Source organism: Lolium rigidum, chromosome 6 (assembly GCF_022539505.1).
Source record: "Lolium rigidum isolate FL_2022 chromosome 6, APGP_CSIRO_Lrig_0.1, whole genome shotgun sequence".
Classification (NCBI taxonomy): domain Eukaryota; kingdom Viridiplantae; phylum Streptophyta; class Magnoliopsida; order Poales; family Poaceae; genus Lolium; species Lolium rigidum.
In genome coordinates, this window is record NC_061513.1 from 301,798,556 (window position 1) to 301,810,912 (window position 12,357).

At 46.8% G+C, this 12,357-nt stretch overlaps 1 protein-coding gene across 1 annotated transcript; it reads left to right on the forward strand.

Moving 5' to 3' along the window:
• Positions 1–5,658: 5,658 nt before the first annotated feature.
• LOC124658885 (heavy metal-associated isoprenylated plant protein 32-like) lies at positions 5,659–7,756 on the forward strand. Its single transcript, XM_047196881.1, has 3 exons — positions 5,659–5,697; positions 5,829–5,904; positions 6,489–7,756. The coding sequence occupies exons 1-3, from the start codon at positions 5,659–5,661 to the stop codon at positions 7,589–7,591; spliced, it is 1,218 nt and encodes a 405-aa protein (XP_047052837.1). The 3' UTR covers positions 7,592–7,756.
• The last annotated feature ends 4,601 nt before the right edge of the window (positions 7,757–12,357 follow it).

Here is a 12,357-nt window from a genome sequence, read left to right on the forward strand (position 1 = left end):
GCTCGACGAGGCAAAAATAAAAATGGAACCCAGATAAAAACATAGACCGTGGCAGAATAGGATCCAGATTGCTTTGGTGTGTGCACATGGAATGGAAGGAGACACGTTCACCATCTCATCCATTTGCACCTGCAACAGCCATGACCTACCCATGTCCATGGGGGGAGCTCGGCCGGCCGGCCAACGGAGAGATGCCAAAAGCACAGCCCTGAAATCCAGCAAAAGAAATGCAGCCACTGTTGGGTGTTGTCAAGGGCCCTACATTCTCCTCCTCTCTCACTTTTTACGCTTAGCAAGGTGATGGTAATAAGTAACACCAGCACCATCATAACACTGTGCCAGAGGACACGCTCCAAACAGCTAAACTGTCACCGTGAAGCACTGCCGCCGCGGGTCCCGTGCACTGTCGTCGTCCTCCTCTCTTACCCGTTGGAGGGAGCACGCACTGCATGCCTGGAGTGGAGCTCGAAAATTTAACCAGAAGGATCAACAGAGTGTTTTTTTTTTTTTTGGATCAGCAGCTACAGTACGCAGTGGGACTGTGGCGCGCGCCAGTGCTGGGACAGTACATTGCGGTGGCGATGCAATACTCTGCTCCAGGCTCCAGCCACTGTCTCGTGATGCACATGCATTGGTGGTGCCACAGATCATAACAACAGCTCCTGTTGTCATCAGGTAGGGGTTTCATTCCACTGAAAAAACGCTGAAATATGCAGCATCTGTGAAAAATGCTGAAATACTCCATTGAATTTTGATGCAGCTAGGGATTTCATTCCATTGAAAAAATGTTGAAATATTCAGCATCTGTGTATGCAATCGATGGGGAAGAGCAGAAATATTTAGCCAAGTTGTGAATTTTGATGGACCTGCAGTGCATTGTTCTCCTTCCTAGCTTTGGTCAGTTCGCCGTGCCCCTTGTAGTGTGTTGTCTTCAGAGAATCATGTATGCGTTCAGTTTCTGTTTCCAGTAGATCTTCTGAAATCTACTGAAATCTTGGCATCTGAAATCATGTAGAGCAATGAATGTAGTATGTCAGGATCAGGTCCTCATACATACATGTAGCACAAAACCCAAGGTATATAGATACATAGATAGATAGTACATGGTACTTGGAGATGGACTTCAAGCGAAGCTGTAGCATAGCAGTAGACGACTAGCGGCAGCTAGCATCCTTGAATTCCGGAGGCTGGTATCTTCTTCCACAGCACAGCAGGACCGATGACGTGCAGCAAAATCTTGAGCAGCAGCAGCTGAATCGCAGTAGGGTGTCTCGCTACTGGAGAGTGTACGAAACTTTGGAGCAAGAAAGCGAGGCAGTGATAGGTGGAGTACCGTCGTCACGTCGCTGTTTGCTTTTCACCTTGAGGGCTCAGGGCTCTGGCTGGATTTTTCATCAGTTTTTCCTTCCTCTGCTCCCGTTGCTACTGGTACCCAGCAGTATTGGAAGTCCACATCACTCACCTGCTCTTCTCCCTGTTTGTGTGTTCATGCATGCAAAAATTAGCTACTGTTGCGAGGCCGACATGTGGGCCCATGTTAGCGATCCATATGGTACCAATATGCACGGCTGTTTTGTATTGCTTGGCAAAATTGTTCCATTGACAACCCGACAATTATTGTGTTAAGAATGCACTTTTCATGAATCCGTTGTGTGGTTAGTTTCAGAAAGGACATTGTTGTTTCTTACATTTAAGGACAAAATATCATCATGCCTAATTTTCATGTGATCGATCTTGTGCATTTTATGTTGGACAAATCTACTAGCACGGTAGCAGTAGCAGATATCAAGGCTCTGGACCTCGTTGCTCTCTACAAATGTGTGTTTCGGCTTGCTACCCAGATTTGTTAGAACCGTTTTTTCAAAAAATCGAAAAAATGCTATTATATAGTTTGCAAACTTTTTGAAATAATTCACGCATGTACACATTATAATGATACTTGTGCAAATTTTCGATTCAAAATATGACAGTATATGGCCTCCACAAAATCAAATTGGGAATTTGTATTTCTTTGAACAATTAACTCCAATCATTAGTGTTATTTTGACATTTTGGCATTTTTTGTAGGCTACATACAATCATATTTTCCTTGATAATTTGCGCGAGTAAATATCAAGATAATATTTATATGCAAATTTTATTTTATTTTAAAAAAAACTTTGAAGTAGCGTTTTTTTATTTTTTAAAAGCAGGTCCACCTGGACCCAGGTTCCACTAACTACTTTCGAGTTGTTCACTAACTTAGATAACTTAAGTCCTCTACGGAAACTACAAAGTAGCTCGGGCTACATGTAGGCCAGTTCTATGAAAAAGAATTTTTTAAACTATAAAATGCCTTTTTTAAAAAATTCAAAAAAAGAGCTACACTGTACCATGGATCTTTCAACCTCTAGCTCGGTCTACTAAACACCGCACTCAAGTCCTCTATCAATAAAAAAGTGGCAACCTAATGGTACCATGAATCTTCCAACCACACCAAAAGAGATGGAGGCTAAACTGTACATTAGTAGACAATTAAAACTGGTCTGGCCAATTTGGCTTGGCTTCTAACCACTTTGACGCAGGAAAGCATAGTAAGCCTGCTAATACTGTACTCTAATTACAGAGCTCACGCTACATGTAGATAATTTTTATAGAAAAAATTGAAAATTACATTTTTAAAGTAAAAAAATAAAACAAATCTAGGTGTTGATAATGATGTATTCTATCAACGTGCAAAATCTCAACTCAAAACACATTTTTTATTATTTTGGACCACACTGAAATGACACATTTTGACTATATTTTGAGGTTTCAAAGTTTGCATTACTTCAGGTTTCCACTTTTGTTATTTTTAGACTGCCTAAATTATAAGGTATTTGATTTAAAAATTCATGTTTATAGAATACATCATTACGTGCACATAGAATTGTTTCAGAATTTTTGAAACTCTAAAATGCCATTTTAATTTATTTTTAAAAAAACCGAGCTACACTCTGCCATGAATCTTCCAGCATGTAGCTCGGTCTACAAAACGCCGCACCAAGTCCTCTATGAATAAAAAAGTGGCAACTTTATGGTACCATGAATCTTCCGACCACAGCAAAAGAGATGAGTGGAGGCTAAACTGTACATTAGTAGCCAAATAAAACTGGTCTGACCAATTTGGCTTGGCTTCTAACCACTCTGACGCAGAGCATAATAGTAAGAGCATCTCCAGTCGCGTCCCCCAAACCGTCCCCCAAAGGGATTTGGGGCGCGCCGGACAAAAAAACGTTCCCAGCCGCGCGCCCCAAAGCCCTTTTTTGTCCGGCGCGCCCCGATACGGTGTCCGGCGCCCGAGCCCGTCCCCGTCCCACAGGGGACGCTCCGGGGACGCCGGACACAACGAAACGCGAGGCCAACCGACGCGGGCCCGACGCGTCAGCGGCACGGAAGGCTAAAACCCCGTCGCCTACCTTTGGTCAAGCGACGTTAATGGCGTCCCTGTTTTCCCGGGCGACGCGAGGGACGCGTCTCGTCGTGCATGGCCGCGTGGCCGTCCGCGCCGGAGTTATTGCGTGCAACCACCCGCTGCCGCCGGCCGTTTTAAGACGCCCTCCGGTTATCGCCGCTCATCATAATCCTTCTCGTCGCCGCCGCCTCCCCTTCCCGGATCCTCTCCTCGCCGCTCAAAAAATGTCGAGCTCGTCCTCCCGCAAGATCGCCGCGGCGAACGGCTCGGCCGCGGCGGCCTCACCGTGGCGGAGGCGTGGGCGCCGTACCACGCCGGTATCCGGTCCCGCCGGACATGCGGCGCGCCAGCGGCCGACGGGCCGGAAGATGGCCGTGAACGGCATTGGCATCCCGCCGCCGCCGAAGCCGGACACGCGGCAATGGCGGGACGCCATCAAGGCCCGTCGGGCTCAACTCACCGCCGAGGAGCGGGCGGATCCGACATGGGCGGCCAAGGACAACGACGACCGGTGGGTCACGTACTTCAAGGCCAAGTACGACGTCGAGATGCACAGGCACCACCGGCCTCATCGGCGGGCCCAACAGCCCGGAACAGGAAGGCCGCGCCCGTTGCGGGGCGTTCGGGCGCACCCTCGAGAACGTCATTCGCGGCCTCCGCAACGGCGCTCCAAGGCTGGAGATGCCGTCGTCGCCGCCGCCGTCTCCTCAATGGCAGCCGAGGAGGACGACGTACTCGTCCTCCTAGCACTCTTCTTCCTCGGGGCCGGCGCGATCGACGCCGTCCTCGTCGTACCGGTCGGCGCCGTACACCGTTCCCAAACGGGAGGTCAAGGAGGAGCCGGCGACGCCCGTCAACACGAGGCGTGGCGGTAGCGGCGGCGGGCGGCGGCAAGGGAGGCGCGGCGGCGCCCTCCTCATCCCGAGCCGGAGGTGAAGGAGGAGCCGGAGGAAGCGTCGCGAGCGGCGGCCGGCCGGCGGAGTACGAGCGGCGGCAGCCGGCTCATCGCCGGCAGCCGACGACCCCGAGGACCGCCCGGGGCCGCGGGCGGCGTTCCCGGCGTCCATGGACGACAAGGACGCCCGGAGGGGCAACCTCGGACGCGGCGATCGCCATGTCCATCCGCGACTCCGGCAAGCCGTCGGTGGACCTCACCGACGACGGCGACGGCAGACCAAGCGGCTTGGTGAAGGACGAGCCCGTGGACGAGCCCGTCGACGAGCGCGTCAAGCGAGGAGGTCGTCACCGACGAGATGTACAACTTCCGACATTTCTACGACGCCTCCGGCCGCCGCAAGTGGTTCTAGATTAGGTTTAGTTTTAAAGTTAGTCAAATTTCGTTCGAATCTATGTAAGTTTGGACGAATCTAATCGAATCTAGTCAAGTTTAAAATTTGCGAAATTTTGTTTGGGGGACGCGACTGGGGAGCGACGTCCCCAAACGCGGCACGAACGAAACACGTCCCCCAAACACTCAATCCGGCGCGGTTTGGGGGACGGTTTGGGGGACGCGATGGAGATGCTCTAAGTCTACTAAAATACGGTGCTCTAATTACAGAGCTCTCGCAGCCGTAAGCACGGCCACCAGATCCATGGAGCAGATCAAACTACTTAACATGCTAATTAAGCCTGCAACATGTTCTTCACCAGCCAGGCAGCTACTACACATGTGTACAACGCACGCGCACGTACGGCTATTAGCTGTTTTCTCTCCCTGCCGAGTCCAAACTCCAAAGCCCACACAGGCCTCGACAATGTCCTGGAGAAACTACAAAATTGATATTTTACCACTATCCTAACAAGAGTGAGAGGGAGAGACTGTAACTGTAACTGTATGCAGTACAGAACTTGCAATATAATTTTACCACAGTCGTGGGGGCAGGAGGAGAAGGCCCCCTCACCCATGTGGGAGGGGCAGTGACCAGTGAGTGAGTTATATACGAGAGCTGGAGGTGTGGTGGTGGGGAAGAAGAGTGGTAGCCGTAGGGAGAAGAGCAGGAAGAGTAGAGGCAGAACCCATTCTTAAATGCAGGCAAGTGGTGGCTTCTCCTCCTGCAACGGTACAAGAAGCACCACCAGCGCCACCATCACCTCCCCACTCCTCCACTAGCCACTGCTGCTGCTTTGCTCCCACACACACACGCTCTCTTCTCTTCTCTTCCTCCAGCTCCATCTTCTCTCCATCCACACAGCTTGGCAGCTTGCAAACAGTGAGTGCTCTCAGAATGACCAAAGATGAGGATTTCAAGCTGGTCAAGATCCAGGTACCTCTCTCCTTCCTTCCCTCTCTTGGTTGGAACTCTCTGTTTCTCTCTGTAGTGTGTGGATTTGTGTGAGGTGTTTGAGGGAGAGGTCAACTGTTCTTGGGGATTGATTGATTGTTTGCCTCCTGCAGACCCATGTCTTGAAAGTGAACATACACTGTGATGGGTGCAGGCACAAGGTGAAGAAGATGCTCCAGAAGATTGAAGGTACACACACAGCTTCTTCCAATCCTCCCATGGTTTTTCTGTTGGTTCCTTCCTGCGCATGTGGCCGTTCTAGCAGTGGTCTAAGCTGGTAGTACTGGTTGTAGCTCTCCTTTTTTCTTGACACTTACTTTGCTGTAAATATCTTCTGCCCGGATATAAAAGCTTGGGGAGCTTTGTCCACTTGCATCTGAAAGCACCACTGAGCCTTGCCAATTAAATGCATTTACTTGACAATAAATCCCTACTTTTGATGTGTCCATGGCCATGCTAATGTTCAGACTAAATGGATGTAGTAAGTTTGAAGTGAATAGAAACAAGAACCCCTGAACTTGTTCACCAGCTTGAGCTAGTCTATATTTACTGAGCTAGTGAATAGGCCCAAATTCACACCCTTGTAGCTGGTGTGCTGCTGTTAAAAAATCTCACAAACGGCCGATAGGAGAAGACACAGGATGAATGACCCCCCACTCACTGCACAGGCCTGCATCTTGTGATGCTTAATTAATTGGTGACTAGTAAGTACCCTGTAATTACAGTGGCTCACGAGCAGCCTGTGAACTGAACTCTCTGCTTCCTGTTTGCAGGCGTCTACTCGGTGGCCATCGATGTGGACAACCACAAGGTCACGGTGACTGGCAATGTGGACTCTGAGACACTGATCAGGAAGCTCACCAGAGGAGGCAAGCACGCAGAGCTGTGGTCACATCAGAAGAGCGGCAGCAACAACCAGGGCCACCACAAGGGCAGCAGCAACAACAACAACCAGCAGAAGCAGCAGCAGCAGCAACAGCAGCATCAGAAGCAGGCTGCCAACCCAAGCAAGGATGGCAACAACAAGAACAGCAACATCAGCCACAAGGACCAGGGCGGCAAGCATGGTGGAGTTGGGAACCTCATTCAGGGCCTCAAGGCCTTCAAGAGCCAGCACAACAAGCACCAGCTCCCTGAGCTGAGCTCGGAGGACGACGATGACATGTATGATGATGACGAAGACGATGACGAGTTTGACGATGACTATGAAGACGAGCTCCGCTTCCTCGGGGACAAGGTGAGCCAGCTTGGCATCCTCAGGCAGCAAGCTGCGGCTGCGGCGGCCAATGTCAAGAACAAGAATGGCAACGGTGCCAATGTCAACAATAACCAGAGCAACGGAAAGAAAGGGGGTGGTGGAGCCGCGGTGGGAAACCACCACCAGAATCAGAAGATGAACATGGCTGCGGGGAATGGTGCACAGAAGAGCACCGGCGGCATCAATGGCTTGATGGGCCTGAACCATGGCCTGGGGGCAGGAGGCGCTGCTTCTGGGGGCTACACAGGCGGCTACAGCCACCCATCTTATGCTGCCACCGGCTATGGAGGGCTTCAGCAACAGCACCTCCAGCAGCAGCAGAACAGCAACCTCATGGCGAGCATGCAGTCCGGGTTCCATAACAACCCGGCAGCCGCGGCGGCGATGATGAGGGGCCTGAACGGCAACATGATGATGCACCAGCCGCAGCCACAGCCGCAGATGATGTACCACCGGTCTCCCCAGATCAGCCCGTACACCGCCTACTACAACCCGTACAGCTACTACTACCAACAACCTGCGGGCAGCGGCTCTGCTTACCATCCCACCGGCGCCGGCACTGGGGATGTCGAGACCATGTTCAGTGACGAGAACACCAAGGGCTGTGTTGTCATGTAGGATTGTTTGTATCTAGCGGTGTTACAATGTAGAGAGTTGGGTGATGAAGATTGGCAATGGTGATCGATGCAGTCGTACTACTTTTTTACTAGTATTTTACTGCTTTTATTGTTTCCTCTTGTACTATCAAGAATGGATCATGGATGTTGACTTAGATGTGGTGTTTGAAAGCAGTGGCACTTCAGAGGATGATCAGACAGTGTAGTGTAAATTACCTTTGACTGCCTAGTGCTTTGCTCTGCCTGGCTTGCCATGCATTGTATATTTGGTCTTTTGTGGTTTTGGACCTCTATGCTGCGAATGGTGACCATGGAATCAGACTCAACGGTGAACGGTTAATCCAATGTTAGCTGTCAATACTGGGGTGCTGTACCGCTGGAAGAAATTGTCCCACACTGACCTAAAAGTTGATCATGACATATGAGTGGAGCCAGTGAGCATGCCATGTGAACAGAAAATGAACATTAGCTAGTAAATTAAGTACATAGGACTGGCCTGGCAGTTTAAGCCATGACACCTTATTTTATACTGAACAAATTCTCGGGGCAGTGTTCTAGGTGGGGAAATATCGTGGACAGAATAGGAGAGCAGTTATACATTGCAAGTAGATTCCAAGAACCAAAGCAGCTATATATTGCAAATAGATTCCAAGAATCGAGAGGAAACTAGCAGACCTATAGCATGGGCGATCGATTCAGGGATGATTTCGAAGGAGGACCATTCCATGGGAGGATTCAAAAAACATTGTGGCCAGCTAAAAAACAAAGATGCCAATTATGATCAAGTTTCATGATGAAAAGTTTATGCTGGTAAAGGTGGTTGAAAATGAATGCATACCGGAATGATTGTATCTCCTTCAGGAGCCCAATGGTCCCTAAGACCCTAACCAAAATAAATTCTTATTTCCCCATCTTCATAATGCACCCACCAAATATACAAGTATTGAGACAAGCAAATATGAAGTGGTAGATCTAAGCCGCAATTAGCGGTTTACAAGTTTCATTTTGGCAGTATTATACTCGTAACTGGTATCTTTGTTACTGGGGTGAGCATGCTGCAAAGATGGAATTAAAAAGCCCACCTATCTAAAAGAACTTTTTGTGTACAGTTTGTCCGTTTTTCAAATAGTTAGCTAACTGTACGAAGTACAAAGGCAATATTTTGAAGTGCAAAGCAGGCAATTGAGTCCCCTTTGTAAGAATGTATAGGATTCTAGAGAAAAGAAAACTGCTCTACATAGATTTGTTTACTCCTCGATGTCTGGGTTAAACTGGAAACGATGACGATTATAGTATTGCAAACACTTACTTGCACGGGTGTGCAGCAGCTACAGCAAGGATGGTCAACTCAACGCAAGATCCAAAAGATCAGCATAAGCTAATTGTTTATTTTTTTTGAAACGATGCATAGACTAATTGTAACATGCAAAGCTACCTGCAGGAGAAGAAATTCCATGAATTGGAGCTGATGGAAGGGTAAAAGCCTAGCATTATAGTAGCTGAAACATACTAACGTGCAAAGAAGAAATTCCATGGATCGGAGTTGGAGCACAAATGCAAGCGGGTAAAGACATTTCTATGATATGCATGTCAGCAGCTAATTTATCTGAAAAAAAAAATACATTAACAAGCTCACTGATCCCAAAGAACAAGTTAATAAATTTCCCAGCACAGACTCCCATCTCACCAAACTGATGGTCCTAAATCAAAATGGCAGAGGACAAAAACGATGTGCACACAGACACCAAGCAAGCCAAACCCAGATCACGGACCCTATTTTTTTTCCTTTAGAGATGCAGCTAAAGCTATGTGCCGCTTACCATATCGGTGCCCAACACAGTGGCTTTGTGGGAAAGAAGTTTTTTTCCTAAATAGAAAAAAGATGAAAAAGAGGCACTACCATAGCAGTGCTACCATGCTGGTGGAGTTGAGATAAAGGTTTCTCGTCATTTCAGTCAACATATTCCCTCACACACGCACGCACACACATGTGAGAGTGAGACCCAGGTACAGCCGCCTCTCATCAACAAGGCAGTGAGGACTGATGAAGGACCAGAACAGAAAAGGCAGAGGACAAAAGCTGGAACTTAGCTGAGGGCAAGGAAAGCCAAGCACAGTAAAATTAAGCACAAAAGACCATCTCTAGACTTTAGCACAAGGCAGCTTTATTATATCATTGGAGTAGGTTATACTATATTGCTTGCTTTTAGTACAGGGGATTATGATGATAGGGAATGGGCAGCGGCATGAAAAGGAGTAGCTAATGTTCAGGGAGGAGGGGGGCTTTGGGACAGCCAGGCCTGCAGAGGAGCACCGTTGGGGTATGTATATCTTTTTGACCTGCAGTTGTGGAGCACAGTGAATTGGTGCGTGCAGCTACCAAGAAACTTGGCCCCTGCGACATGAACAAGAAAGTAGAGAACCATTGGGGTATGTGATGGCGTTTTAGCATTCACCTGAATAGACATGCTAGTGTTTTTCTTCAGAGCTTTGATATTTTGGGTGATAACTATCCAGTTATATATTTGTGAAAACAATTTGGGGAATTTTAAAGTTGCTGTGCACGAACATTGTATGAATGCAGTGAAGTGGTGTCATTTCTGTTGCACGATTTTCAGACAAAAGACTCAAGAGCCCAGCTTTAAACTAAGAAAGCCTCAGACGGCTAGCGGTACACAACAAATGCTCCTGGGGGTACCAGCTTAGAATGGCAGCTCACAGGAAAGGAGAAAAATAACACCCAAACACTCAAGAGAATGACTACTCCAATCAAGGACATGATTAAGAAATTGCTTTTGTGGTGAAAAGGTTCTGTTTCAGTTAATATAACCTCAAGAAATTAATTCCAGGGAGGTCGCGAAACTACCTCTAAAAACTAAGAACCAAAACAGAAGGCTTGATGATATAAATCCTCTGATAATCATCCATATAGGAAATGCTCAAGTCATAATTGCAGATGTACTTACCATACTCAATTGATCAAGGACAACAATCTTCATGAAAGTGCCCCTAGTCTGAAGTTCTGAATTAATAGAACAAACCTCCATGGTTAAAAAGTAATGTGTCTTTTCTCACCTAAAACCTTAGATGAATCTTCAGTGCATGTTTTAGTTTTGCTTTGTCGCATAAAAGTGGAAAATAAACCAAGTATCTCCACAAAACTAGTCTAAAGCATTAGAAAAAGTAATGATAGGCGTGGAGCCAGCTGAACACAGTACCCATCCAGGAAACTTCAGAACAATATGCTTTTCAGGCCCTACTAATAGCATTTGAACAGTAACAGCAGACTCAAATAATTAAATATTGATTCGGCACCCGTGCTTCCAGATAAGAAGCTTAGCACGGCGAAGCTTATAATACTGTTTGGGTACAGTTAAATATGGCCGAGGCTATAATTGCAGCCAGGTGGATGGATAAATAAGATTAACTACAAGGAGGCACGAGCACTTACCTGCATGATTCCACACGAAGCTTCCTTTCCCTGCTCATTCTCTTCCTGAAAGGCGGAACTAAACAAATCCAGGTAAACTGTCAGCATGTTACTCTTCAACAACCCCATAGTCTTTGAGATAAAATATTCCATTTTTTTAATAAATAAATAAATCAACCTTCAGCTGTTCTTGCCGATTTCACAATTATGTACGCTGAGAAGGTAACTTCTCATAAAATCTATATATACTAGATAATACAGAGTAATGGGTGCCATTCTGAAAGCCAGATAAGTTCAGTAGCCAACAGGATGCTATGCATATCTATAACCACTCGCCGGCATGTTTTTGTGCACAGTTAGGATGACAATCTGATCCAGCTAGCAAATTAAAAGCAAGCGAGGTTGAGCTGCTTTGGACTGTTCTAGGAAAATTTTAACTTTCTTAACACGCAAGCTGAATCTCTCCAGTGTCCAACCTATCAGACATGGTGTAGTGGAGTGCCAACAGTCATGACAACAAGTTAGTATTATGCTATTAGCCAATGTTGAGGAAATCGCTTATCGGGATCAACTCGGTCGGCTAATGATTAGCGATTAATAGGAAAATCGGCCAATTAATCGGGCGATAAATGAGTTAATCGGGCGATAAATGAGTTTATCGGCTAATCGGTGACCACTGAATAGGGATTAATCGGGTGATTAATCGTTGAATCGGACGATTTTTTGAACAGTGCTATTAGCGCACTAGTGTGTGCACCTGCAGTACTCCAATCAAAGAGGTAACATCTGATCATGCTTTAATCACCTAAACCAGGTTTTTGGAGTTTTAAGACAGCACAGAGAACAAGCATATGACCTTCCAAGTGCATACGTGTACCACCGCAGAAAATAGAAAGTGTAAATCTAGATTTTATCATCCCAGGAATGCCCACATATGCACCCAATCAATAGAAAAAAGAAGGAAGGCAACCTGAGAAGAATAATGCATGTCTCCAATTTGAAACATCACTATGGACATATATGTTCTCTATATGGAACAATTAATCAAATGATGCTGTTACCTTACCTTATCATGAAAGAAGGGAGACAGTTGTTTCAAGCTTCTAATGCTGTAAAAATACAAGTCTGAGTGGCAAAGCCTGACCTTAGTATCATCAGAAGCAACACCAGGTTGTCAGCAGTAATTAGCGTTCTAGCGCTACTATTATTGATGGAACTCACATATTGAGCAAGTATTTCAAAGAAAGTTCATTGATACCTTAAATAAAAGAGAAGTATGCTAGAGCAACAATTTCAGTGCATAATTCCCACCTAGGTCTAACCAATTTACAGTTGAA